General features: G+C 31.6%; 4 protein-coding genes across 4 annotated transcripts; 3 read left to right on the plus strand and 1 right to left on the minus strand.

Moving 5' to 3' along the window:
• The first annotated feature begins 322 nt into the window (after positions 1 to 322).
• On the plus strand, positions 323 to 9,163 carry LOC144834924 (A-kinase anchor protein 10, mitochondrial-like). Its single transcript, XM_078689913.1, has 12 exons — positions 323 to 493; positions 1,092 to 1,319; positions 1,692 to 2,243; positions 2,730 to 2,828; positions 3,732 to 3,816; positions 4,184 to 4,307; positions 4,579 to 4,715; positions 5,133 to 5,277; positions 5,701 to 5,975; positions 6,106 to 6,194; positions 6,290 to 6,333; positions 6,426 to 9,163. Exons 1-12 carry the CDS (start codon positions 460 to 462, stop codon positions 6,528 to 6,530), a joined length of 1,917 nt encoding a protein of 638 aa, XP_078546039.1. The 5' UTR covers positions 323 to 459; the 3' UTR covers positions 6,531 to 9,163.
• A 58-nt stretch (positions 9,164 to 9,221) lies between these two features.
• Positions 9,222 to 11,282, minus strand: LOC144834925 (tubulin delta chain-like). Its single transcript, XM_078689914.1, has 3 exons — positions 10,660 to 11,282; positions 10,064 to 10,585; positions 9,222 to 9,758 (listed from the first exon to the last, which is right to left on the minus strand). Exons 1-3 carry the CDS (start codon positions 11,054 to 11,056, stop codon positions 9,352 to 9,354), a joined length of 1,326 nt encoding a protein of 441 aa, XP_078546040.1. The 5' UTR covers positions 11,057 to 11,282; the 3' UTR covers positions 9,222 to 9,351.
• Positions 11,283 to 11,308: 26 nt separating this feature from the next.
• On the plus strand, positions 11,309 to 14,602 carry LOC144834926 (TLC domain-containing protein 3A-like). Its single transcript, XM_078689915.1, has 5 exons — positions 11,309 to 11,444; positions 12,147 to 12,233; positions 12,581 to 12,785; positions 13,010 to 13,105; positions 13,466 to 14,602. Exons 1-5 carry the CDS (start codon positions 11,314 to 11,316, stop codon positions 13,796 to 13,798), a joined length of 852 nt encoding a protein of 283 aa, XP_078546041.1. The 5' UTR covers positions 11,309 to 11,313; the 3' UTR covers positions 13,799 to 14,602.
• Positions 14,603 to 18,537: 3,935 nt separating this feature from the next.
• On the plus strand, positions 18,538 to 21,781 carry LOC144834928 (BTB/POZ domain-containing adapter for CUL3-mediated RhoA degradation protein 3-like). The gene is made up of 5 exons (XM_078689916.1): positions 18,538 to 18,985; positions 19,220 to 19,482; positions 19,678 to 19,730; positions 19,896 to 20,097; positions 20,407 to 21,781. The coding sequence occupies exons 1-5, from the start codon at positions 18,715 to 18,717 to the stop codon at positions 20,572 to 20,574; spliced, it is 957 nt and encodes a 318-aa protein (XP_078546042.1). The 5' UTR covers positions 18,538 to 18,714; the 3' UTR covers positions 20,575 to 21,781.
• Positions 21,782 to 22,470: the final 689 nt, after the last annotated feature.

Here is a 22,470-nt window from a genome sequence, read left to right on the forward strand (position 1 = left end):
TTTCTTTCCTTTCTAGTTTTAAGTGTGTGAATAATGTTTTTATTTGTTTGTGAAATATCATTTGCTTGGATAAGTTTAATGTACTGTATTGCTTACAGTACTAGTAATTAATATAAATACAGAAAATTGAATTTTACTTTTACATCTCTCATTGATTTAACCATTATAAAAGTGTTAAAGATAGACATGCTGAAAATATATAAATATTAAAATTATTATGGTAGAAAGAAATATTGTTGTTTGAGGTCTTTCGTAAAAGTTGGATTGAGGGCGCTATTCACTTTTTTTGATCGAAGTTCGGTGATGGCAGGTCAGATATTGATAAGGAAAAGATTTACGATTTATGATACGGTATGGTGCTTTTTTTGAGGAAATCGACCTGCTAAATCGTGTAAATTACGATGTAAACGTAGCATGTCTTTTCTTTTCATAATATAGGATCGGTAGTTAAGATATTTAATGGTGAGAATGCCGTTATTTCGGAGAAAATCAGGTAAAAATATCAATACATTTTTAGCCTCCACTGTCACTGACACTTTCTAGGCCTGACCAGCCTAGCCTCTATCCTATTTAGCTAGAGGGCCTAGCCCATCCCCGTACATTAGGCCTACAAAACCACAAGTACACGTGAAGTGTATTCGTATTCATCCAATGGAGGAATGGGTAAAAACAAGACTGTCATTGGGCAATCAAATGCTTTGCAGGCTAGGCCTATCCTATATAATTCTTTGTACGACAACCAGAGCAAACAGTCATAACATAACTTTTAATTTTAATTAAATAGGCCTAGGGGCCTAAGTGTTTTTCCTAGTTTTTTAAAGTAAAAGTCAAATGTCAAGAGTTTGCAGTAGGCCTACTCATAAAAAAATTATTAGTAAACACTAGGCCTAATAATAATACTAATAGTCTAAATCATGGCCATGCTTAATTGGCCTATTAATACCGTAAGTATTTTATATTAATACTAAGTAATAATATAGCTTTTGTTTGGCACTTACTCTATCATTGATCAAGATTTTCAAGGTAAATTTTTCATCTCACAATATTTCATTTACTGTGTTATGATTTTTTTCAAATTATTTTCTTAATAGAAAAGAAACCAGAAAATGTTCCTCACAAAAATCGTCATCAAGAAAGTGGTAGTTTGTCAAAAGGTTCTACCCAGTTACCAAATGGGGAAAACTTAGGTGCCATTAATGAAAAGAGAACTAGCATTCATTCTAATGTGGTACCTGGAGGGGGAGGTGGTATACCGAGGCAAAACCCATTAGTGAGAAAGAAAAGTGATGACGAATCTAAGTATGGTGATCTAGGATCAGGTACGCTTCTCTTAAATAATTTGAATTAATTTCCAGATTAAACAAAAATTTAAAAAATTGTTTTATCCATAATTTTAAATATTTTTTTTTAAATTTTTTTATTAAATATTATTTTATTTATCAAACATAATAGTTATCTCTGTAGTTATCTAAAAATTTTAAATTAAAGACACCTTTTTATTAATAACCACATAACATATACAGTAATAAGGTAGCAAATTGTGTCACTGTTATTAATTTAAAGTAAAAAATAATAATTTAAATACATTAAATGGAATTAATGTACTTGTACACATACAGCGTCATTTAGTGATCTTAATGAAGACCTCAAGTTAGAGAAACATTAAAGTGCATTTACGATTTCATTTTCAGGAACTACAACTCGTAAAAGTGAAATTGTTGCCAAATCTCGTCTATCAAGGACACTAAATGAAGTTTTAAATGACAATGGTGCTTTACCTTACTTTATTCAATATATGACTTCACAAAAATGCGGCCATTTGGTTAGATTTTGGCTTGCTGTCGAAAGTTTTAGCAGAGCATCTTGGTCTCGTATACGAACTGAATCTATAAATAGATTAAAGACTTCCCTGACTAATAACTCTTCTTCAGTAACATCTCCCACCAATTGTGCAAATATTGTAATTTCATCACCAACTGAAAATCCTGCCAAAATGATACCAAATGAGACAATGAATAACAATTCAAATGTTAGCGATACGACATCTAGGCCGATAGAAGGTAAAGCTGTTTCTAGCGTTTTGCTTCACGAGAAGACCCATACACGTTCCAAGTCGGACTCGGTGATAGGCCTAGCTAAACTTGCGGAAAAGTCTGAAGATGCTGCTGCTGGGGATGTACAGCGTGCAAAAGACACAAATAGTCTTCAAAAAAATCAAACTAAGTTTCAGGATCCTAGAACTCGTAAGTTAAGTTTGGATTATGTATACAACAATTAACCTTCACTGAAATCGGTGTAAAATAATAGTGAATCTTAGCTTTATAAAATAATACACATTCAGGGCCTTTTGAATCTGTGATTTATTAAAAAAATAATACACATTTAGGGCCTTGTGAATCTTTGAATTTTAAAATAATACACATTCAGGGCCTTGTGAATCCAATTTCTTTGTAAGATAATACACATTCAGGGCCTTTTGAATCTTTGAAAATTGTAAAATAATTCACATTCCTGACTTTTACCTTTTGAATTTCAGAACCTTTTAAATTAATATAGTTTATGAAATGAAACTGACATTTATTTGATGTACAATATACAGTATCATGTTTTTTAAATAGATACCTTCTATTGCCAACTACAAAATGACTTTAGGTTATATACTCAAATGTAAACTAAGTAAGTTCTAAGTGCAAGTTTCAGAAAATGTTTTTTTATTTTCATGTTTGCAGCAATTGAACGTGATGCAATGAACATTTACACAACATACTTATGCAAAGACGCTCCGTATCCTGTGGGCATTGGTGAAGAAATGAGATTACAAGTTATAGGTAATTTGTATACTTAGCCTCCTTGTGGAGCTCCTTAGAGCCAAAATACTTCAATTTTGGTTAGAAGCATAAAACTTGTACATAGCAACTTGTATATGTATTTTTTTTAGAGCTAAGGAACCCCACCACCTCGATCCTCTTGGCCCATAAGGCTGCAGTGACAATTCTCCAGTTGGTTCTTGGCAGCAATTTGTTGTGCTTCGTTCCTTGTCCTTCATCCTAGATATTCTCTCTCCCCTGCCATTTTGTGTATACCTATTTATATGTTTTAACTTTATCTTTTATTTTTAACTTTTATTTTTAACTTGTATTTATTAGCATTAACGCTAATTAAGTTAAACTATGAGATAAAGCCAGACTTACGTAAACAAGTGTTGTAAGAAAGACTTAAGACTTTATATGCAGTATTTAAGCATACACATTAATACAATGCTAGATTTAATTGTATTTATAATTAAACCAATTTCAAAACCTAGTCTCAGTGGCGCACATGTAAATGATTACTTAACATGTCACATACTTGTCTGCTTAGACTTATATTTGACCTTGTGACCTTCAGACAAACCAATAAGTGCTTTCATCATTTATAACAGCATTAAGTTAAGTACCACTGATTTATAGTTGAGCACTTATCAAAGGTCAATTTCTTTTCAAAGGTCAAGTTGTATAGAGACTTTTAGTAAAAATATTTTCAAGAAATTGTAGTGTAATATCTAAAGCTCTGTCTACACTATCAAACTAGTTTTGACTAGTGTGATGTACCCAAATATGGTAGTGATATCCCCAAATATGGTAGTGATATCCCAAATATGGTAGTGATATCCCCAAATATGGTAGTGATATGACTCTAATGATAGTATGTATTCAAAATTTAAAATAATGATTGTTTTGTTTTTTTTAAAGCTAAAATATGTCCAGAGAATGACCAGCCTGACCCTAAGAGTTTTGGTCCTGCTCACCAGTTTGTATACGAAGCATTAGAGACAATGTAAGCACAATTTTGATCTAAAAAAAGTTTTGAGAATGTCTGACTTTTTAAATTTCCTTTCATCTTATTATGTGAATAAGTTCAAGTTCATTTTTTAACTGTTTTTAAACTTTGAAAGGAAAAACACATTCGATATATTTTATTTAAATAGGCTCTCCTCATAATTCCATAAATCTTATTTCGTTAGATAAATGCACTACTCTGACTTAATTATACATTTGAGAATAATTTGCATAGAGTAATATTAAACGTCTGACCAATTAACTTATCTCCCTGATGCAAAGCTACCCTGAAGTCTGAATATTTAAGTTAACATTAATGAATGTTATAAAAAGCTACATTAATAACATTATTTTGTTTATTGCAGATATTTTCCAGCATTTATGAGTAGTGAATTTCATGCCAAATATCAGGTAGATATCTTAACAAGTGGTAAAGTGTACTTGGCTGATATCCTATTCAATGACACTGCTATGTTCCATTTTATGGAGGTAAGACATTTATTGTATCTTGTAAACTATTGTTATTATGTAACAATGATATATAGATAATGCAGTAGAAAGTACTATGTTAAGCCCTGTCTACACTATCAAACTTTATGTGACAAACAAATGTGATGTGCCCATATATGGACATGATGATGTCATATCACGACCATATTTGGGCATATCACTACCATATTTGGGCACATCACACTTTTTTTGTCAAACTAGTTTGATAGTGTAGACAGATCTTAACAAGCAGCCTATCATTTATACCCAGTACATGGAACAAGAGAAGTGTCTCAATCTGCTTCAATTCTATCTTGCGGCTGATAATTTTCAACAACAACTGCTAACCCAAGAGGGTCAGTACGATGGAATGGAGGCTCAAAGTGATGCAATGGTGCTCTATGATAAGTATGTTCTACATTTTTTCATTTGATGACAAAATTAATTTTTATTTTATGTCTTTAGGCACATGTGGCCAAGGATTATCAATATTGTCCTATCTAGATAGGTGGTAATCCTCCTGATACAGGGGCCTTTTTGTGAACCAATTCACCGGGGTAACCCCTGACTCGTCTCGAATGATGAACTGTGTTCTTTCAAATGCACACAGGTAAATATAACTGTGTACACTGGACCTACGGTTTATAGTCCTTATCCGAGAAGACTTGTTCCACCACCAGAACTAGGAGCGAGTTGGCCTCGAACCCATACCGATATTGTTGGCTCTGTAGGCATGGTAAACGGCTCCTCTGCCTTAAACGCTCAGCCATAGTGAGTTTTTAATATTGGATTATCTTACAGAAATATTTAACCATCTTTTTATAGGTACTTTTCTCTGCAAGCAACTGACCCTTTAGGATTCAGTGACAATGTGAGGTTAGAGGTCGAGAGTAATATATGTAGGGAAGAAGGCCCTCTACCTGACTGCTTTGCAACTGCTAAACAACAGGCGTTGATGACTATAGAATCTGTACGTTTCTTAATAATTTTCTTTAGATAATCAAACTTATAATACTTGCTGATGCTATAGAGGGAAATACTCCTTATTAGTATTCCAAAAGACTCTACATTTCAATGAAATATTAAAAACCTTTGTCATGTATTTATATAAATATTATCATTCTTGTAATGGTTTATATCAATATTATGATATTTTATATGATATTTAAATATTTCTGCTTTGTTGTTCTATATTGTTTTAGATTATAAGGCATCCTGTAATTGGTTTCTTGCTGTTGGATGTGTTTTGAAAATAAAAATTTAAAATGAATAAAATTATAAAGAAAACTTCTACAATCTACAGATAGAAGGTACAAACATTTACCAAAGCAATAATTTTATTTTTTTTAAATATTATTTTTCTTAATTGAAATTTATTTTTTGTTGTTCATAGGTTCATTTTCCTGGCTTTCTCACAAGTGATTTATACTACCTGTTCTTATCTGAATTAGTAAACCAAATTAAAAGTGAAATTAAAGTTCCTTCATCAGATACTAGCACACACCCCTCCAACACAAGTGGAGCAGGCCAGTCAACTACTGACCAATCAGCCAATAAGAACACTTTATTAGCAGAAGGGAAAGTGAAGACTTTATTTGAAATGAATGATTTTACAATAGACTCGGGAGTTTTGAACCCAAGCTCTTTGTGGACAAGGCCAAACCAATCGTAAGTAGACACACTATTACAATTATTTTATAATTTTCCTTAATAGTTTATTACTAAAACATTTTGTATTCATTTTTAGAAACAATAAAAGCAAGTTAACTCAATTTAATCTTCTTCAATTTTCTTGTAGGCCTATGAGTTTTGGCACTGTGAATTCTTTGGGACAATTTGTAGCAGAATATGAACCTGATCCAGAGGTCGCACAACACAAAGCAAAAGGTATCTAAAGCTCTGTCCACACTATCAAACTTTATGTGACAATATGCTGTTTGATTTATGGAAATTAAACAAAACTCATTTTGTTTTTTTTGTAGGGAAATTTTCTTTACGGAAACTAGTAACCAAAGAAGAAGATAAGGTGTGTAACCTAGATTTATGTATTTTGAACACAGTAAAACAAGTATCTATTTTGATGTTGCAAATTGACTAATTTGATTTCTCTTTCTGTAGACAAAAGAAGACATGGCGTGGAAAGTAGCCCAGATGATTATTAAAGATGTCAACATGCAAACTCATAATACTGGTGTTGGATTCCCATCAGCACCAGATTCTTGACCAGTCGACCATTCTACTGCAGTTACTGCAGTATTTTAACTTGTATACTTTTCAGGAAATACAATACATCTGCAATGTATGTTTCACAAAATATAAAACAGAATTGTGAAATATAATTATTATGAGTAATAATATAAATTATTAAGTGATTTCACAACCATATTATTTTACTGATTGAATACAGTAGCTGGAAGCATTTTGGCACAAATGGCTGCCCATACTAAACAAGTCAGTAGTGCATGTAGGGAAGGGGCAGGAGTGCTGATTGATGTTAAAACCACCTGAACCCCACCATGCTTGAGCCCTCCTTTCATAATATACCAAAATGTATATTTTGTACCAGTATACAATAGAGACTACTGCAGTAAATGATGCATTTGCTGCAGTAGGTTGTGTCTCAGTTCCTAGTTAAACTTTCTTAATAGTCATTCCTTAAATGTTCATTACCAAATATTTCTATTAGAAATAATCTAAAAAAAATTATATTATATGTATTGTATGTTACCCTTAATTGTGTTCTTAAGAAGTTTGCAAATTCAGTTCAGTTATACTTTTTTTTATACAGCGTATTGTAATTATTAAAGGTTGTCTAGTAAATTTGTAGGTTTATCCCAAATAGCATGTGCGAAGCATGGTGGGATGGATTTGGGAGCAAACGTCACGATGCGTACGTATGTGACTTGTTTGTAGGTATGCGTTGTGACTTTTGCTCCCAAACCCTTCCCATCATGCATTGTGCTATGACTTTCCTCGCGAAATCAAGCTGTTTGCGATAAACCTTATGAAATGATATTAAATATTTAAATTACCCCAATATATCAGTTTAGTTTATATACAGGTAATGTATAATATATTATGGTACTACAGTAATGAGAAATGATATTGGTCACAATTATTTGTATGTGCTATAAAAAAATACTAATATTCAGATTTTATTTTATATTCCTTTGGACATTTTAATTGCATGTTTTTTAATATCTATAATTTTATATATAATATGTGTTATGCAAATTAGCTTGAAGGATGAGAACTTAAGCCATGCTTTCTGAACTTAGTTTGGCTTATGTAATAATATGTTGTTCTTACATAAATTCCCAAAGCCTTTTAAGTCCTTACCCCGGTCATTTTTTATCAAACAATGGTAATTGTGTTGTGGTCTGTAACCGTAACCCACTTAGTTCAGACTAACTTAAATTGCATGATCATTAGAGTAGCGATATGAGCGATTGAATATGACCTAAAATAACATGTCAAAGTGTAAAGTACATGTACTTAATACATGGTTATACCTCCATGCTTAGATTAAGTTTATAGAAGCTTGTTTTGTATGAATATGTCTTCCACGTATTTGGTAAGCAAGTTAGTTGGGTAGATTGGATCATGTGTATTAAATACTGTCATCTCCCTGTATTATACAGCAAAATTATAGAATTTAGAGGGTCTAATCTAATTAAGTGACTGGCCACAAAGGAGACTTCTCCCCTCTCTTTTGGAGTGTTGAGAGAATGAATTGTATACCCTGTTTTCTATTACTATGGAGCCTCTCCTAATATGTTAAAGGCAACAATAAAACTCTAAGATCAAAGCTAGTATAATAAATGAAGCTAGTGGGATGAATTTGAAAACACTTTACAATAACAATGTAAAATAAATACAATGAAGCAATAGAACAAATAAAATTCATATTAAATACAATAATACTGTAATAATACAATAATACTGTAATAATACAATAATACTGTAATAATACAATAATACTGTAATAATACAATAATACTGTAATAATACAATAATACTGTAATAATACAATAATACTGTAATAATACAATAATACTGTAATAATAAAAAGTAAGATGTTTACTCAGTTGTTGTAAGTATATTATTAGTAGTAATATTTTAGATCAACAGAAAAAAAAATATTTTGGTGTTGTAAATGTGTTTTACCCTAGTATCTCAAACACCAACATCATTATAAAGCAGTTATGAGCATTATGATCGTTGATCAAATTAAGTATCGTATTAAATAAAAGAAAACAATTGTATTGGATAAAAAAAACAACTCAAATATATGATTTATTATTAAAAATAAGCAAGAATGTTTTGTCTGTTATATAACTATTAAATTGGTAACCTTACTGTAATATTGTTGATAACCACCATTCCATTACTATAAGAATATTTAAAACTATTACGCCCATATAAAGATTATGTGAAAGAGTTGAGGCCCATAGGAATATGTAAAACAGTTGAGGCCCTTATTAGGAATACATAAAACATTTGAGGCCCATATTAGGAATATGTAAAACAGTTGAGGCCCATATTTAGAATATATAAAACTGTTGAGGCCCATATTTAGAATATGTAAAATAATGGAGGCTCAGCTATATTTCTAGCATGTTATAAGTAAGATTGTTACTTAAAAGGTCAGGTTTTAAACCAATTTTGCCACAGATGGTAGAAAATGCACAAAGAAAATCTGGCTCTAAATGCAAAACAAATTCAGTCTTAATTTATCAGTTTCAGTGCAATGCTATCAAACAAGAACATCAACAAGAACACCAACAATTGAACTACCAGTAACCCTTGCCCATTTCTTGTACCAACTCAGATTGTATTATGGTTAAAAGTTAGAATGCGTAAAATGTGCAAATTAGATCGGAAAATGTATATTTAATGTATTGTAAATAAAAATTTGAATAAGAAATAAATGTAACATGAATATAGTAAAGTCTAACAAGTCTTTTTTTTATATTTGATTATTTTATTAAACATTATTACAATTACTTTCAGATTTAGATATTTACATTTTCTATGAAAGATGTCAAATATTTGCATAACTATGATGCACCTGTTTCAGAGAAGCAAATGAGTCAATGAAGTCTTCCTCCATCATGCCGTATCTAGTATACCAATGAACATACGCCCTCATCGCAAACATCTGCCAGCCCTTATCCAGACACTTCCCCAGTGGCTTTACTGGGGACTGACAGTTACTTAGCAAAGTTGCAGACTTCTCGTACTTAAGGAATTGATGATGGTGCGAGAGCACTGACATGGCGGAGTCTGGGTGGATCCAGTTTGCGTATAAAGCGGTGTCTTTGAAATGTTGGCAGTCTGCCAGCATGACATCTTTTCCCCGAAGAATGAGTTGATTACTAATGGACTTGATGTAGTTGGATGCTGATTGGTTGGAAGATGCAGGTGGTACCTTAACGTGCCAATTAACACCTACAAAAATAAACAAAGTGTGTTCCTGTAATAATTGGGTTAAAATTTACAGTATGAATACTTTTCACACCTACTGCAATTGAACCTTAGCAAAAGCTATACAAATCTACTTTATTACTCCACATAAAATTGTATAGCAAAGAATACAAATACAAAATATTTCTAGACTAAATTCAGTTTATTTAGAAAAATTTTTAAATGAATTTTTTCCCTGCTTTATATCAATGATTCCCATGAAATTACTAGACTGGTGCATGGCAGACTACAAAATAAAGTGTGTGTTTATGACAGCAGACGACGTGTACCTTCGTCCATGTAGGAATCAACAATCAACATCTGTCGTAAGTACTTCAACAGACTTGGCCAATTGTACGTACTAAACTCCATCGATCGTTCAGAAGTTTGAGGAACACACCTTGATGTTACAAGTTTATATTCTGGATGAGCTACCAAATGTTCAAAAGTTTCTTCAACAGATGACCACAATGATTGACCATGCACATATGCTGGTTGAAAAGCTGACGCAAGTTGGTGACCTATGACCTTGTTCATGTCTTTAAACCCAACATTTTTAATCCCAAGAAGTTGTGAACAGATCTTATTCAGGTTGTCATTGGTCAGAAGAAGTATTGCATCACATGATTTGTACAAATGGGAAAGTGACAACACAGTGTTGTAGTTTTGGAGACAGACTTCTCCACTACTATGAGGCCACACAACTTGGTTTAAAATGAAGTTTTGTGGATAGTTGTCTCTGAGACTCTGTGTTAATCTGGTACCCACACCTGATCCAGTACCACCTGCAAGACTCATCAGATTCAAGAAGCCTGAAAAATAAACCAAAATCATCATTAATAGTTTGTACGAAAGTTTAGGTGTATTGCTCAATATGCAGTCGTACCTGTTAATCTGTCACATTTCTCAACCTCCCGCCGCACAATGTTTAAAACACTTTCCTCAGCCTTGGGTCCATGTACAGAAAATCCATTTGCCCAGTTATTTCCAGAGCCTCGCTTCTGGCAAAAATACTGATGGTTTCCATATTTCCATCGGCCAGACTTTTCTGATGCCTCATACATATTCTGAATCACTTTGGTTTCCATGTCGACAAGGACTGCTCTAGCAACCGGTCTTTTCTCTTTGCTGCTCTCTGGGACATCAAAGAACCTTGTGAGTGTTTGGTCATTGAAGGTGGAATGTTTGGTAGAGTCACTGCTCACATCTTCCATGACAGTGTTGAACAACTCCAGACCAACTTGGTTGCCACATTGTCCAATTTGAACAGTAACTATGGACATGGTTAAAATGTCACTGTAGCTCCCAAGTACTACTACTAGGTAAGTCTCGTGCTTGCAGTACACACATATTATTGCTGATGTCCTGGTGGTGGAGTGACATATGCTCTTATCCTCAGAAACATGCAGCTCTTTGCTTTTTGGATGTCAATGTTGATGTGTGTTTGGCTGGTTGTTGTTATTATTAAGAATTGTAGAGGGCGCCAACAAGCCCTCGCTCGACTTCTGTTTTGGTCGTCGGTCGACTGCCGAGAGAGAAAATGCTTTTGAATTTGTTTATATCATCTTTAGTGCTTTTCTTTTTACTATTTGGTTTGTTTTGCAATATCTTACGACCTTACACAAGAAAGTTTGAAAATTCAGAAGGTGTTACAACCGAAGTTGCAAATAGGTTTGTGTTGTTTCCTTTTCTCAGCCTTCCTAGGCTTGCTGTGTGATGGGGCCTACCGTAAATCACGTTCAGGGCGAGACACACGTATTCGCCTGTTTAAAAAAATAGGTCAGGTGTATTTTGTACTAATTGAGGAACCATAGAGGACGCTATTAAAAAATAGAAGTCAATAGAATTGACTATGTTGGAATCTATAGTATATATTAATAGTAAACATGATGGTATATTAATAATGATGTATCAAAGGCAGGAAAATTAGTTTTACCAACTCAATATTTCACTATATTAATTATTCAATTCATGAATTTAAACGATCTTTTTAATATTGTGGACCGAATAAAGCCTATCCTTTTATTTTAATAAACCCCTTAATTCTTATCCATTTACAGCCTAGAGGTCATAGAAAGTAGGCTCTAAATTGGATATATTTTATGTTTATTCCAAAAATCTTGAGAAATTGTATTTTTTAGCCATGTTGTAGCGGATGATGACACAAAATATCGATAGAGTTGGAAAGTCTGGTCTGAGCGGCCTCCTATTTTTTTCATTTTGCCATCTTATTATTTAGCATGACACTCAACCATTCAAATGGGTTACCACATACAATCGTATTGAAATAGACCCGATCGTCTGACAATCATTGAAACTACTGACTGTATTAAATTGATTGTTTTAACACGGTGTTGTTTTAATTTTATTTAGGCTAGTATGCATCCTGCAAGGCATCCTTGCATCTATCATTGGTTTGACTGCTGTTGTATTCTGCAAACAAGATGTCATTCATGACAGGTAGGTCATTCTAGTTTTTTGTTACCAAGAAGACAGAACATCAGTTGATTTGGCCACACCTTCTATTAGTGCCATATACTGTAACTGTATTCTATATCAAATTAAATTTCCAGGAACACAGATTGGCAGATGTCATATCACTACCATATCTGGACATATCCCTACCATATTTGGGCACATCACACTTTTGTTGTCAAACTAGTTTGATACTGATAGTGTATGTTTATTGAGAATGTTAGACTACAATCACTAGGTAATAATATAATAATAGGTTATTTTTATATTTATACTAATATATGTTATGTTTATTTAATTTAATATGTTAATTTAAATTAATTTTCCAACAGGTGGTGGTTGGTTGAGCCATACAGTGTCATAAACACAGCTTACTTCACCTACGATATTTATACAATGTTTATCGTTTATCGACATTCTAAATTGAAAATTTTAAGATTGCCATACTGGACAGGAGTGAGAAAATTTGTAAATGCCAGAGGGATATTTGTTTACCACCATATTCTCATTGTTCTTTGTGGTCCTCCAGTTATATTAGTAAGTATATAAAATAAAATAAAATAAGCAAAAAGCTAAATCATAACGATAAAATAAAACAGCCAGAAAGAAATTGAATGTTATATATTTATTTATATCTCAATCCAATTTCCTTTTAAGGATGAATATATTTTACTTTGACTTTAGCTATTTAGTGACAAAAACTGTGCCAACAAATGTAAGCACTTACTAAGAACCCATTCTTATTATTTCCTGTATTTCAGTATTTTAGAAAAGGCCTTGGAGACTTCTTTGTAGCATGTTACTTGTTATCTGAGACAACTACACCATTTTTTAATGCAAGAGCACTAATGAAAAAGGTAAATTTTTTTAATTACATACAATTTAAATTTATGTTTTATAAGAATTTTTAGAAATACTAGGGAGTTTTTGATTTGTGATGATAGACAATCAAACTACGTCATGTTAATTTATTGCGAGGATATTAGGACATCCTCACTCAATACAGCCTGTTACTGTTTACCACTCACTGTTAACACTTGTCTGTAAATTGGCCTTTATGTGTTTACCTTACTACTGTAGTAAAAGAACAGATTTTCTGTAGAGTACAAAAGATGATCCAAATTAAATAGACCATTTGTAATCGAGTCATACTTAGATTATTAGTATCAAAAGCTTATTTATCTGAATTCAAACTGAATTTCATATTTTAATTTCAGATTCAAAAGGAGAACACAAGATTGTACACATTAGTCAACATTTTGCTGCTTTCAACGTTCATAGTTTTTCGTCTTTTAATTTTTCCTTTTATGTATTACTCTTATGCAGAATACAAACAGATTAGTTTTCTAGAAGCGTTCACATCAATTCCATGGCATTGTAATTTAGGAAACTTATTCTTCTTACTTATTCAGTTGGGATGGTTTTATTTGATAATGAAGGCGGGTATGAGGATGGTGAAATCGAGATTAAAATCAGATCAGATGGTAACTACTTCCAAACAAAGTGAATTCAGTGCTGTCAATGGTTATGGTACAAAGCACAATGATTAAACAGTTTTAGTCTAACATTTGATGTTATATAAAACATAACAACATTATTAATGCATAGATACATTTGGTATGCAAATAACAATATACAGTCGACTCTCCCAATACCACACTTTTCTTGAGGTCCAAAAGGTACTAAATTCATTTTTACCATTAAAAACACATTCTGAATACCAGATTTTCCAGAAAAAGACACATTAGGTCAGCCCAAAGGAGTCTGGTATGGGGAGAGTTAACTGTATCATATATTTAAAAGAGATCATTTCATCAAGTAAAATTTAATAATGTTGATGAAGTGATTCTGAAAATCATTGTCCAGACCAAAAATTATAATAGTGTGATGCTTTTTTGGACTGTGTTCTTTAAATACAATTTAATGTTTTCCATCATGCTAAAATGCAATTAAGTAGAAGAAATGCCCACCAGATTGTTTGGTTGAAACCACTGCCCCAACCGTATAATAATTGTAAAGTTCTGAGCCAAATATAGTGGAAATCTATCATTTTTTTTAGGGAAATTATCAAGTTATTTTGTTATTTTACAGAATATATTATCAAAAAAATATGCAATATGTACGGTATGACACAACATTCTTTAAGCATTTTCACTTATTTATTATATTTATATGTGTGACTTTATATAAGTTTATTCTTTCAGAACATTTTTAATAAAACTGTTTATTATATAATTTATATACGCACATATTTTAATACTAAATTTTTATTTAATATTTCTATAGAAGTTAAAATGACAAGTTTGATAAAGTGTGTACTTATAACTGAAATAAATCGTTTTTGACTTAAAAAATGTTTTAATCTTAATCTTGTACCTGAGTCTTTCTGCTTTCATACATCTAGTTTTACACATTTGTAAAAATGTTTATTTTATGTTTATGTAAATATTTACATCTCCGATAGTTTTAATAATTCTTTGAAACTTAAAAAAAAATGATTTGTTGGATCTTAATCTCAATTCAATTATTTTATTCCGTCAAGCACTCTGGCTCATCTAGTGTCCTTCCTTGCACGCTTTTTAATGGTCTAGCTTGTGGTTGCATTTTAATTTATATGTTTATAACAAATCTATAAATAGATTGTTTTTGTAATAATTAAATTGAATGATTATTTACTTCCGATGATGAATCATTACAATTAGTAGAGGAAAATTGGAGCAAAAAAAAAATTGTACCGCAACCGGCAAATTAACAAGCTGAAACATGTATAAATATGTTCTATGACATATTGGGGTCATAAAAATGGATGATTTAATTTTTGGTTGCCATGGCAACTTTTTTTACAGGTTATCAAAGGTCAATTGAGGTCAAATTTGATATACACTCCTATCTTTAGGTCTATCTTATTACTGTTATAAAATTAAAAAAATATTTTTATGTCATATTAAAGATAATTTTTTTTTCTTTAAACTGATACTAAATTTTAGTGGGTTTGATATCATTTTGGTACAAATTTAGGGACAAAAACTGTAATTGTGATTGTTTTTTAGCTCAAAAATTGCATGTATTCAAAATATTTGTCAAAATAAATGTAAAAAAATGCTGTCAACTCAATGAAATTTATTTTCAAAAACTGCCCTGACATGTCATTAAAAAAAAAAATTTAAAAAAATTTAAAAAATTAAATATGCAAAACATTCTAGATAATTGAGGTCATTTGAGGTCATTTTAAGATGAAATTGGGATATTGGCAACCTATGGCAATAAGACGGCAATTTTCATAGAATTTGAGATAAAAGACACTAATTATTTTTGGTCGTATTGAAGATGATTACTTTATTTTTAAATTTATAACAAATTTGGATGGGTTTCATACTATTTTGGTTAAAATTTAGGGGAAAATACTGTAGTTTTTATTGTTTTTAGCTCAAAAATTGCATGTATTCAAAATATTTCCTGTCAACTCAATGCAATTTATTTTCAATAACTGCCCTGACATGTCATTTAAAAAAAAATTTAAAAAATTAATTATGCAAAACATTCTAGATAATTGAGGTCATTTTAAGATTAAATTAGGATATTGCCAACCTATTATAATATGAATTGCCATAGTAGTAATTGATAGAAAACACAAATTATTTCCATGTGATAAAATGATTTTTTTTTGTCTTTTGTGAGAATCACTCACCTATATTTCCATTTCAAATAAATACATTTCTTTGTAATCAAAGTTTTTTGTTTCTCTTAATAATCTTTTTGTATATAATTTACACATATTTCTTTAGTATTTCTATATTTCTATATATATATATATATATATATACAAATCAGGCAAAGAACATTAATTCTAAACCGCCCGGTGATATACTGAAATTTAATTAATTAATTTCAAACGATAAAGATGAGGATATATATATCTATATATATAAACACATCAGGCAATGAACATTAATTCTAAACTATATACTATATTTTCCTATTTGTAAATACATGTAGTCCTCAATAAGTTATACAATTCATCACTTAAACATTTTTTTTAAATGAAAGATCAGTAGGTACACTTAGTACAGAGTATAGCTTTTTTTAAAACATTAGTTGTGTTGTCTTTAGTAACTCTCATCTTTATATTTTCCTATTTGTTATACATATGTAGTCCTTAATACGTTATGGTAATAGGGGAAATAAACATGCTTTTAATTAACCTTGAATATATCTGTTTTGTCTTTAGTTTTAAAATCATCCGGATTTAATTTAACACTGTTTTGATTACAATTTTCTTATTTCCATTGCAATGCATATTACAAAATCAGCAACCATGTTCTGTTCTAAAGATGTCACCCGTGTTAACTTTACTGCTGTTTTGCTCTTAGGTCTGAAAGACATTTACGAAGCTATTATTCTTCGATAGCTTCACCTTCACTATCAGAATCAGCATTCGTTGCTGAATATGTCAGAGGATTTGAACATGGAGGAAAATCCTCAGAACAGTCATTGAATGAACTTGCCTTACAGTTACAACTTGCAGTACATGGTTGCTGATTTGTCCTTGTCGACTAATGACATTTTTTAAGTTCCTACATTCCTAAAGCTAGGCATAATCGTTCTATAGCTATCTAAATTGGTTGTCCTAAGGTTTAATCTAAACAAAACAAAAAATAATAAATAATAAAAACAATAATAAATAACAACAATTTAATAATAGTAATAATAATAGTAATACTATAAAATGGTAACGCTAGTAATAAATTAATAGTGTATAATAACTTATTTAAACTCACCTCTGTTAGAGCAGTAATTAAAAAAAATGACCGTTCTAGCTACGGTATCTAAATTACATGGGTTGTACTAAGGTTTAATCTAAACAAAACAAAAAATGATAATAATAATAATAATAATAATAAATATTAATAACAGTTATACTAATACTTAGATAATAATAATAATAATTATAATAATAATAATAATAATAATAGCTAATACTAAAATAGTAATAATAGTAATAATATTAATTTATTTGAATTACCTTTGTTAAACCAATAATTTAAAAAAATGACAACCGTCGTGAGCAGTTGGTTCTGTCGTCATTAAAATGATATTTCTTTTTGTTACAGTTACACAAACCACTAAAAAAGATGAATTCAATAACTTATTAAATTAATTATAAATATGATCGATCTAAACTATTTAAAATATAGATTCATAAAAATTCATTTAAATAATAATTGAAAATAAATACATGACGTACTAAAAACAATTACTGTATACTGTACTGAAAGCTATACTAGCCTAGGCCTAGAGTGTCTATAAAAGTTAAAGGCCTAGTAGGCCTAGCCTAGGCTAGCTAGCCTATTATTAGTATTAAAGGGAGGCTAGACCATACGGTTCACCTAGTCAATATTTAAAGCACAAACCTAGTCAATATTTGAAGCAAATAAAATATATTGATGTTAGAGCTGGATATTTCTATCCATTCATCATTTTTAGCTTAAAATATACAAATGTTGTATGTTGTTAGGGAGACCTGACTATGCAGCAGCAGCAAATTCAGCGGAAAAGCAAGTGGGCCTAGAAAAAGTGGTCCCTACAAAAACACAGCAAACACACATAGTAATGCTAGAATCAATGTTTTGAGAAGCTACTATGATGCTATATGATTGATTAAGTTATTAATACTACTTTACAGATTGTAGTTATATATAAAATATTAATTAAAAAAATTAAAAGATAGTCTTACAATTCAAGTTGAAATAGTCAGCAAATGACACAGCGAAAAATGTAAACACACAAGTTTTGGACTCTTCCATTATGAAAAATAGGAATGTATTAAACTAAAAAAGAACCTAGAGAATATTGAATAGCAGGTTCTTTTATTTTTTTCTCATAATATTTGAAGTTTAAGCAAAATTTAACAAGAAAACCTATCATGAAATAGAAGTGAAGATATAAAAATCTACAACCGGAAAAAAAAAATTCATATTTTCCCCATTTTATAATGATAAGTTACAAAAACTTTTTAAAACTACTTGTGGATTTTTTTCATAGAATAAAAAAGTGAGTTGTCTTTAAAGGGTTGTAATAAAAAATGCCAGCAGTTTTGAAAGTGTCATCATGCAGTTTCTGAAAGCCTATAAAATTATAAACATTTTGATATATAATTCATCTTGTTAATTTGCCGGTTGCACTAACTCCTTAAATAAGCCACTTTTTGGGCATTGCTTCCTCTACTAAATACAAAAAGGCGTGTATACTGTACTTTTGTTTTAATTATTGTTTATAGCGCCACCAACGTTTTTGGGTGTTTCCAAAATTTATCATCGATGAAAATATGGAAGTCGGAAAAGGTTTATTTTGGTCACCGTGAATTTATGGCAAATTAAATGCCATAATAAACGATTTATAGTTCATTTAGGTAGTCCAGCTTTTCCTTAAAGACGTAGATTAGCTAGAATTTTGCCTTTAATTCGGTATGTCGGCCGAAGCAGTCCCAATGGCGAGTTGTACATCAGCGACTGGCAGTACGATTTCACTTCCAGGCCTAACCGCAACGAGCTCGGTAGGCCACTCGTCGACCTGTTCCCCTGCAACTAGTCGCCGTGTGAAGGGTGCGCCTAGCAAGTATGTGAAGCTGAATGTTGGTGGCTCTCTGCATTACACAACCATTGATACCCTGACCAAAGAAGATAACATGTTACGCGCTATGTTTAGTGGCCGAATGGAGGTTCTTACAGATTCAGAAGGTATTTGTTGTATTCAATAATTTAATAATATTAATAATATTTTCTTTTTGTTTAAAAATATTGTCAAGTCAATAATCAATTAAAAAAGTAAAACTTGTTAAATGACAATGTCGTTGTTAATGTAATATGTATGTTTGTTGTCTGTACTACTGAACTGTTCAATGTTAACAATAATCACACAGCATAACCATTGCATTTTTGGATTTATTATTTTTACATCATTTTATGTTTCAGGTTGGATTTTGATAGACAGAAGTGGCAAACACTTTGGTGTAATTCTAAACTATCTACGAGATGGCCAAGCGCCTTTACCGGAATCAACCAGAGATATCGAAGAACTGCTGTGCGAGGCTAAATATTACCTAGTACAAGGACTAGTTGATAACTGTGCACGGACATTGAGACGAAGAAAAGATGACGAGTATGAGCCTATATGTAGAGTACCGGTTGTCACTTCACCGAGGGAGGCTCAGAAATTGATATCATCATCCTGTAAAGTAAGTTGAAACTAAGCAACTAAATAGCCATGCCATTCTAAAATGGATGCTAAAACCCTTCAAATCCCTCCAATTTACGTATATATTTGTCAGCGATATAAGCACAAAAGAAAATTATACAAATAATATGTACTGTCAATGAACAGACAATTGATTAATATTTCAATCACATTATTTTAAATTTTATCATTTCAGCCTATTGTTAAACTGTTGTATAACAGGCAAAATAATAAATATTCGTATACAAGGTAAGAAACTAAATCATCAATTTTATATTTTACATTTTAATGATGTATGTACATAAACCTAGCTTCATCAAAGTTCTAATTCATCTTGATAAATAATAGACTCAAGTCCAAATGTCAACATTCTATTGCTTACTAACTATATATTCATCTGTATATTTTATTTAGTAACTCAGATGATAACATATTAAAAAACATAGAAATGTTTGATAAGTTGTCGTTACGGTTCAACGGTCGGGTGGTCTTCGTCAAAGATGTGACAGGAAGAAGTGAGGAAATTTGTTGCTGGACATTTTATGGGCACAATAAGAAAGTTGCAGAAATCAGTTGTACATCTATTGTGTATACAAGTGAAAGAAAGCAGACAAAGGTAAATAGAACTCATCACCAATATTTGTACACTTCCAAAACACATGGAAGTTTGGTTTCCAATATGCATGTTCTCTTTTTTTTTAATCTGTTTGAGAATTTTACTTTTATGAATCCTCTTGTATCTTTATGTTTGAATGTCGTTTGTATATTTTTGTATTAAATAATATTATACAGTAGTATGTATATATGAATTAGTGTTTCCAACCAACAATACATACCAGTAGTTGTTTTCATAATTAAATATGCCACTTTGTGAAAGAAGAAGTTATCATTGAAATGTAAATTTAATTTTTGCTTCGTTTTAAAGGTTGAGTTTCCTGAAGCGAGAATTTTAGAAGAAACGTTAAACATCCTTTTGTACGAACGCTGGGACGGCAGCGATGGATATGAACTGTCCCGCAGTTCCAGTAAGCACCATACAGCACACTATCTAAGTGATGAGGAGGATGAGTACTATCGCCTTCGCAAAACATGAATTGTCCTACGATTCCAACAATCGCCATACAGCACACGATGAACATGGATACTGTACTATTAATCGTAAAATAAGGATAGTGCAGCGATTACAGCAATCGACTTATAAACTAAGCGATGATGGAATGAATCTGTTATTGAGACCAAATGTAAAGAGGAGCAACTGGTTGTTAAAAGAGGGTGGCAGCAGAGGGAGGATGTTATGTCATTGGATTTGTCTGTGCAATATTAATACACACCCCCTCTGATATCCTATAGACTATCTCTTGTTATCTCCTGCCATTCAAACAACCATAGAGCAAAGTTGAATAAGTAAAAATATTACATAGCATAGATTTATTTGCTCTATTCATAACACTCTTGTAGAATAATAATGTACAATAGCCATAGAAAAGAAATATTACAATGTGTACCAACAGCCACCAACTCCTATTAGGTGCTTGTAACATTTATAGGTAGTACTACAGAAGATTATAATCCAAATTCAAAAGTATTTTCTTGTAATAATAGATTCATATTATGCTACATTATCATTCATGATGTTCCAAATAATGACAAATAACATTTTTTGCAGCAAATAAATTATTGATATAGTCAATAATGTTTTATTTTCCAAATGATTAAAACATTAATGTGAATGTATTATGAAGAATTGTTGAATTCCAATAACCTTGAGATACATAAAAATGTTACAAGCACATGAATGATTTATTAAGTACAAACTGTGACCTATTAAAGGAAATGTTACCATTAGGAGTTGGTGTTTGTTAGTACATTCATTCTGAATGTTTTTGCTTTACATTGTTAAAATAACAATGTTACAAGCAGCGAATATTCAAAGACAAAGTCTTTGTTGTTATTTTCTATATTTTTGTATGTGTTTATTTATTTTATATTTTGTAAACCTTCTATCAAATTAGTAGAACTATTGTAGTGTATAAACATAGATGAACTACAGTAATACTGTCATCTATGCCAATTTAACACGGTTGTGAACTTTGACCTGTTGAGATTGTACTGTACTAAATCGTGTGTACAATGTTTGTTAAGATCATATTGTTTGCAAATAGTCTTACATTTGACAACTATGGCTGTTGTAGATTTAAAATAATTACTTTATATTTTTGTCAATTATCGTATTACTGTTATTTAAAATACGATAGGATATTGTACACAAAAAAACAATAAATAAAAGGCTGCATAACTAACTGTATATTTGTTGATTTCGCACTGTAATTGCCAATGTATTTATTATTATTATCTTGGGCATTTAACTACTGGCCAATCACGCAGCCGACGTCATCGATGGCTCTCGTTTGGTTGGTTGACGCATATATGGGCGGCAAAATCATCGTCAGAAAGTGCATCGTGCTATCCGCTTCTTGACGTCGGAGGCTACACACGGTAAAACCGTAAAATTCAGTTGTCTTATTCATGACAAAAGCTTTAATGTGGAATATAATACTATAGAAGACCTGGACTAACGGATGTTGATGGCCAAGCATACATTCGAGGTAGGTGTAGTAGACAGTCTCAGGGCCTATCCAAGCAAGCGAGGAGCGAGTAGGTCCAACAGGCTAGCTAGGCCTAGCAGCTAGCTACTAAGCCTTGATGTAGGTGGGACTCCTGCTGGCTAGTATGGCTAACTTTCAGTAGTAGGCCTACGCACGCTAGCCTAAACAGTTTAGCTGAGGCCTAGAAGGCTAGTCGTCTGAATTATGATTAGGCTACGATACTGGCGATTTAATAATAATAATAATGGATGAAGCCCGTCAACTCCTAGATCAAAAGTTGGTTGGTAGTAGCATGGATACCTCCATGGTAGTAGTGTATTAGTTAGATGGATGTATGGTTTGGTGGTGGTGATGATGATGTCATGGATGGCTGGTCATCACCA

Source organism: Antedon bifida, chromosome 2 (genome assembly GCF_963402885.1).
Source record: "Antedon bifida chromosome 2, ecAntBifi1.1, whole genome shotgun sequence".
Lineage (NCBI taxonomy): Eukaryota > Metazoa > Echinodermata > Crinoidea > Comatulida > Antedonidae > Antedon > Antedon bifida.

What these genes read in the sequence shown, in the direction of transcription:
- LOC144834924 (XM_078689913.1), top strand. Translation starts at nt 460, where the DNA reads ATGGTGAGAATGCCGTTATTTCGGAGAAAATCAG. An exon ending in GTATGGTGATCTAGGATCAG is followed by an intron (nt 1,320 to 1,691) that starts GTACGCTTCTCT and finishes TTTCATTTTCAG; the next exon opens with GAACTACAACTCGTAAAAGT. An exon ending in CTATGTTCCATTTTATGGAG is followed by an intron (nt 4,308 to 4,578) that starts GTAAGACATTTA and finishes ATTTATACCCAG; the next exon opens with TACATGGAACAAGAGAAGTG.
- LOC144834925 (XM_078689914.1), bottom strand. Translation starts at nt 11,056, where the DNA reads ATGTCCATAGTTACTGTTCAAATTGGACAATGTGGCAACCAAGTTGGT. An exon ending in GAAATGTGACAGATTAACAG is followed by an intron (nt 10,586 to 10,659) that starts GTACGACTGCAT and finishes TTTATTTTTCAG; the next exon opens with GCTTCTTGAATCTGATGAGT. An exon ending in TGATTCCTACATGGACGAAG is followed by an intron (nt 9,759 to 10,063) that starts GTACACGTCGTC and finishes TTATTTTTGTAG; the next exon opens with GTGTTAATTGGCACGTTAAG.
- LOC144834926 (XM_078689915.1), top strand. Translation starts at nt 11,314, where the DNA reads ATGCTTTTGAATTTGTTTATATCATCTTTAGTGCTTTTCTTTTTACTA. An exon ending in ACAACCGAAGTTGCAAATAG is followed by an intron (nt 11,445 to 12,146) that starts GTTTGTGTTGTT and finishes AATTTTATTTAG; the next exon opens with GCTAGTATGCATCCTGCAAG. An exon ending in CAAGAGCACTAATGAAAAAG is followed by an intron (nt 13,106 to 13,465) that starts GTAAATTTTTTT and finishes TTTTAATTTCAG; the next exon opens with ATTCAAAAGGAGAACACAAG.
- LOC144834928 (XM_078689916.1), top strand. Translation starts at nt 18,715, where the DNA reads ATGTCGGCCGAAGCAGTCCCAATGGCGAGTTGTACATCAGCGACTGGC. An exon ending in GGTTCTTACAGATTCAGAAG is followed by an intron (nt 18,986 to 19,219) that starts GTATTTGTTGTA and finishes TTTATGTTTCAG; the next exon opens with GTTGGATTTTGATAGACAGA. An exon ending in GTGAAAGAAAGCAGACAAAG is followed by an intron (nt 20,098 to 20,406) that starts GTAAATAGAACT and finishes TTCGTTTTAAAG; the next exon opens with GTTGAGTTTCCTGAAGCGAG.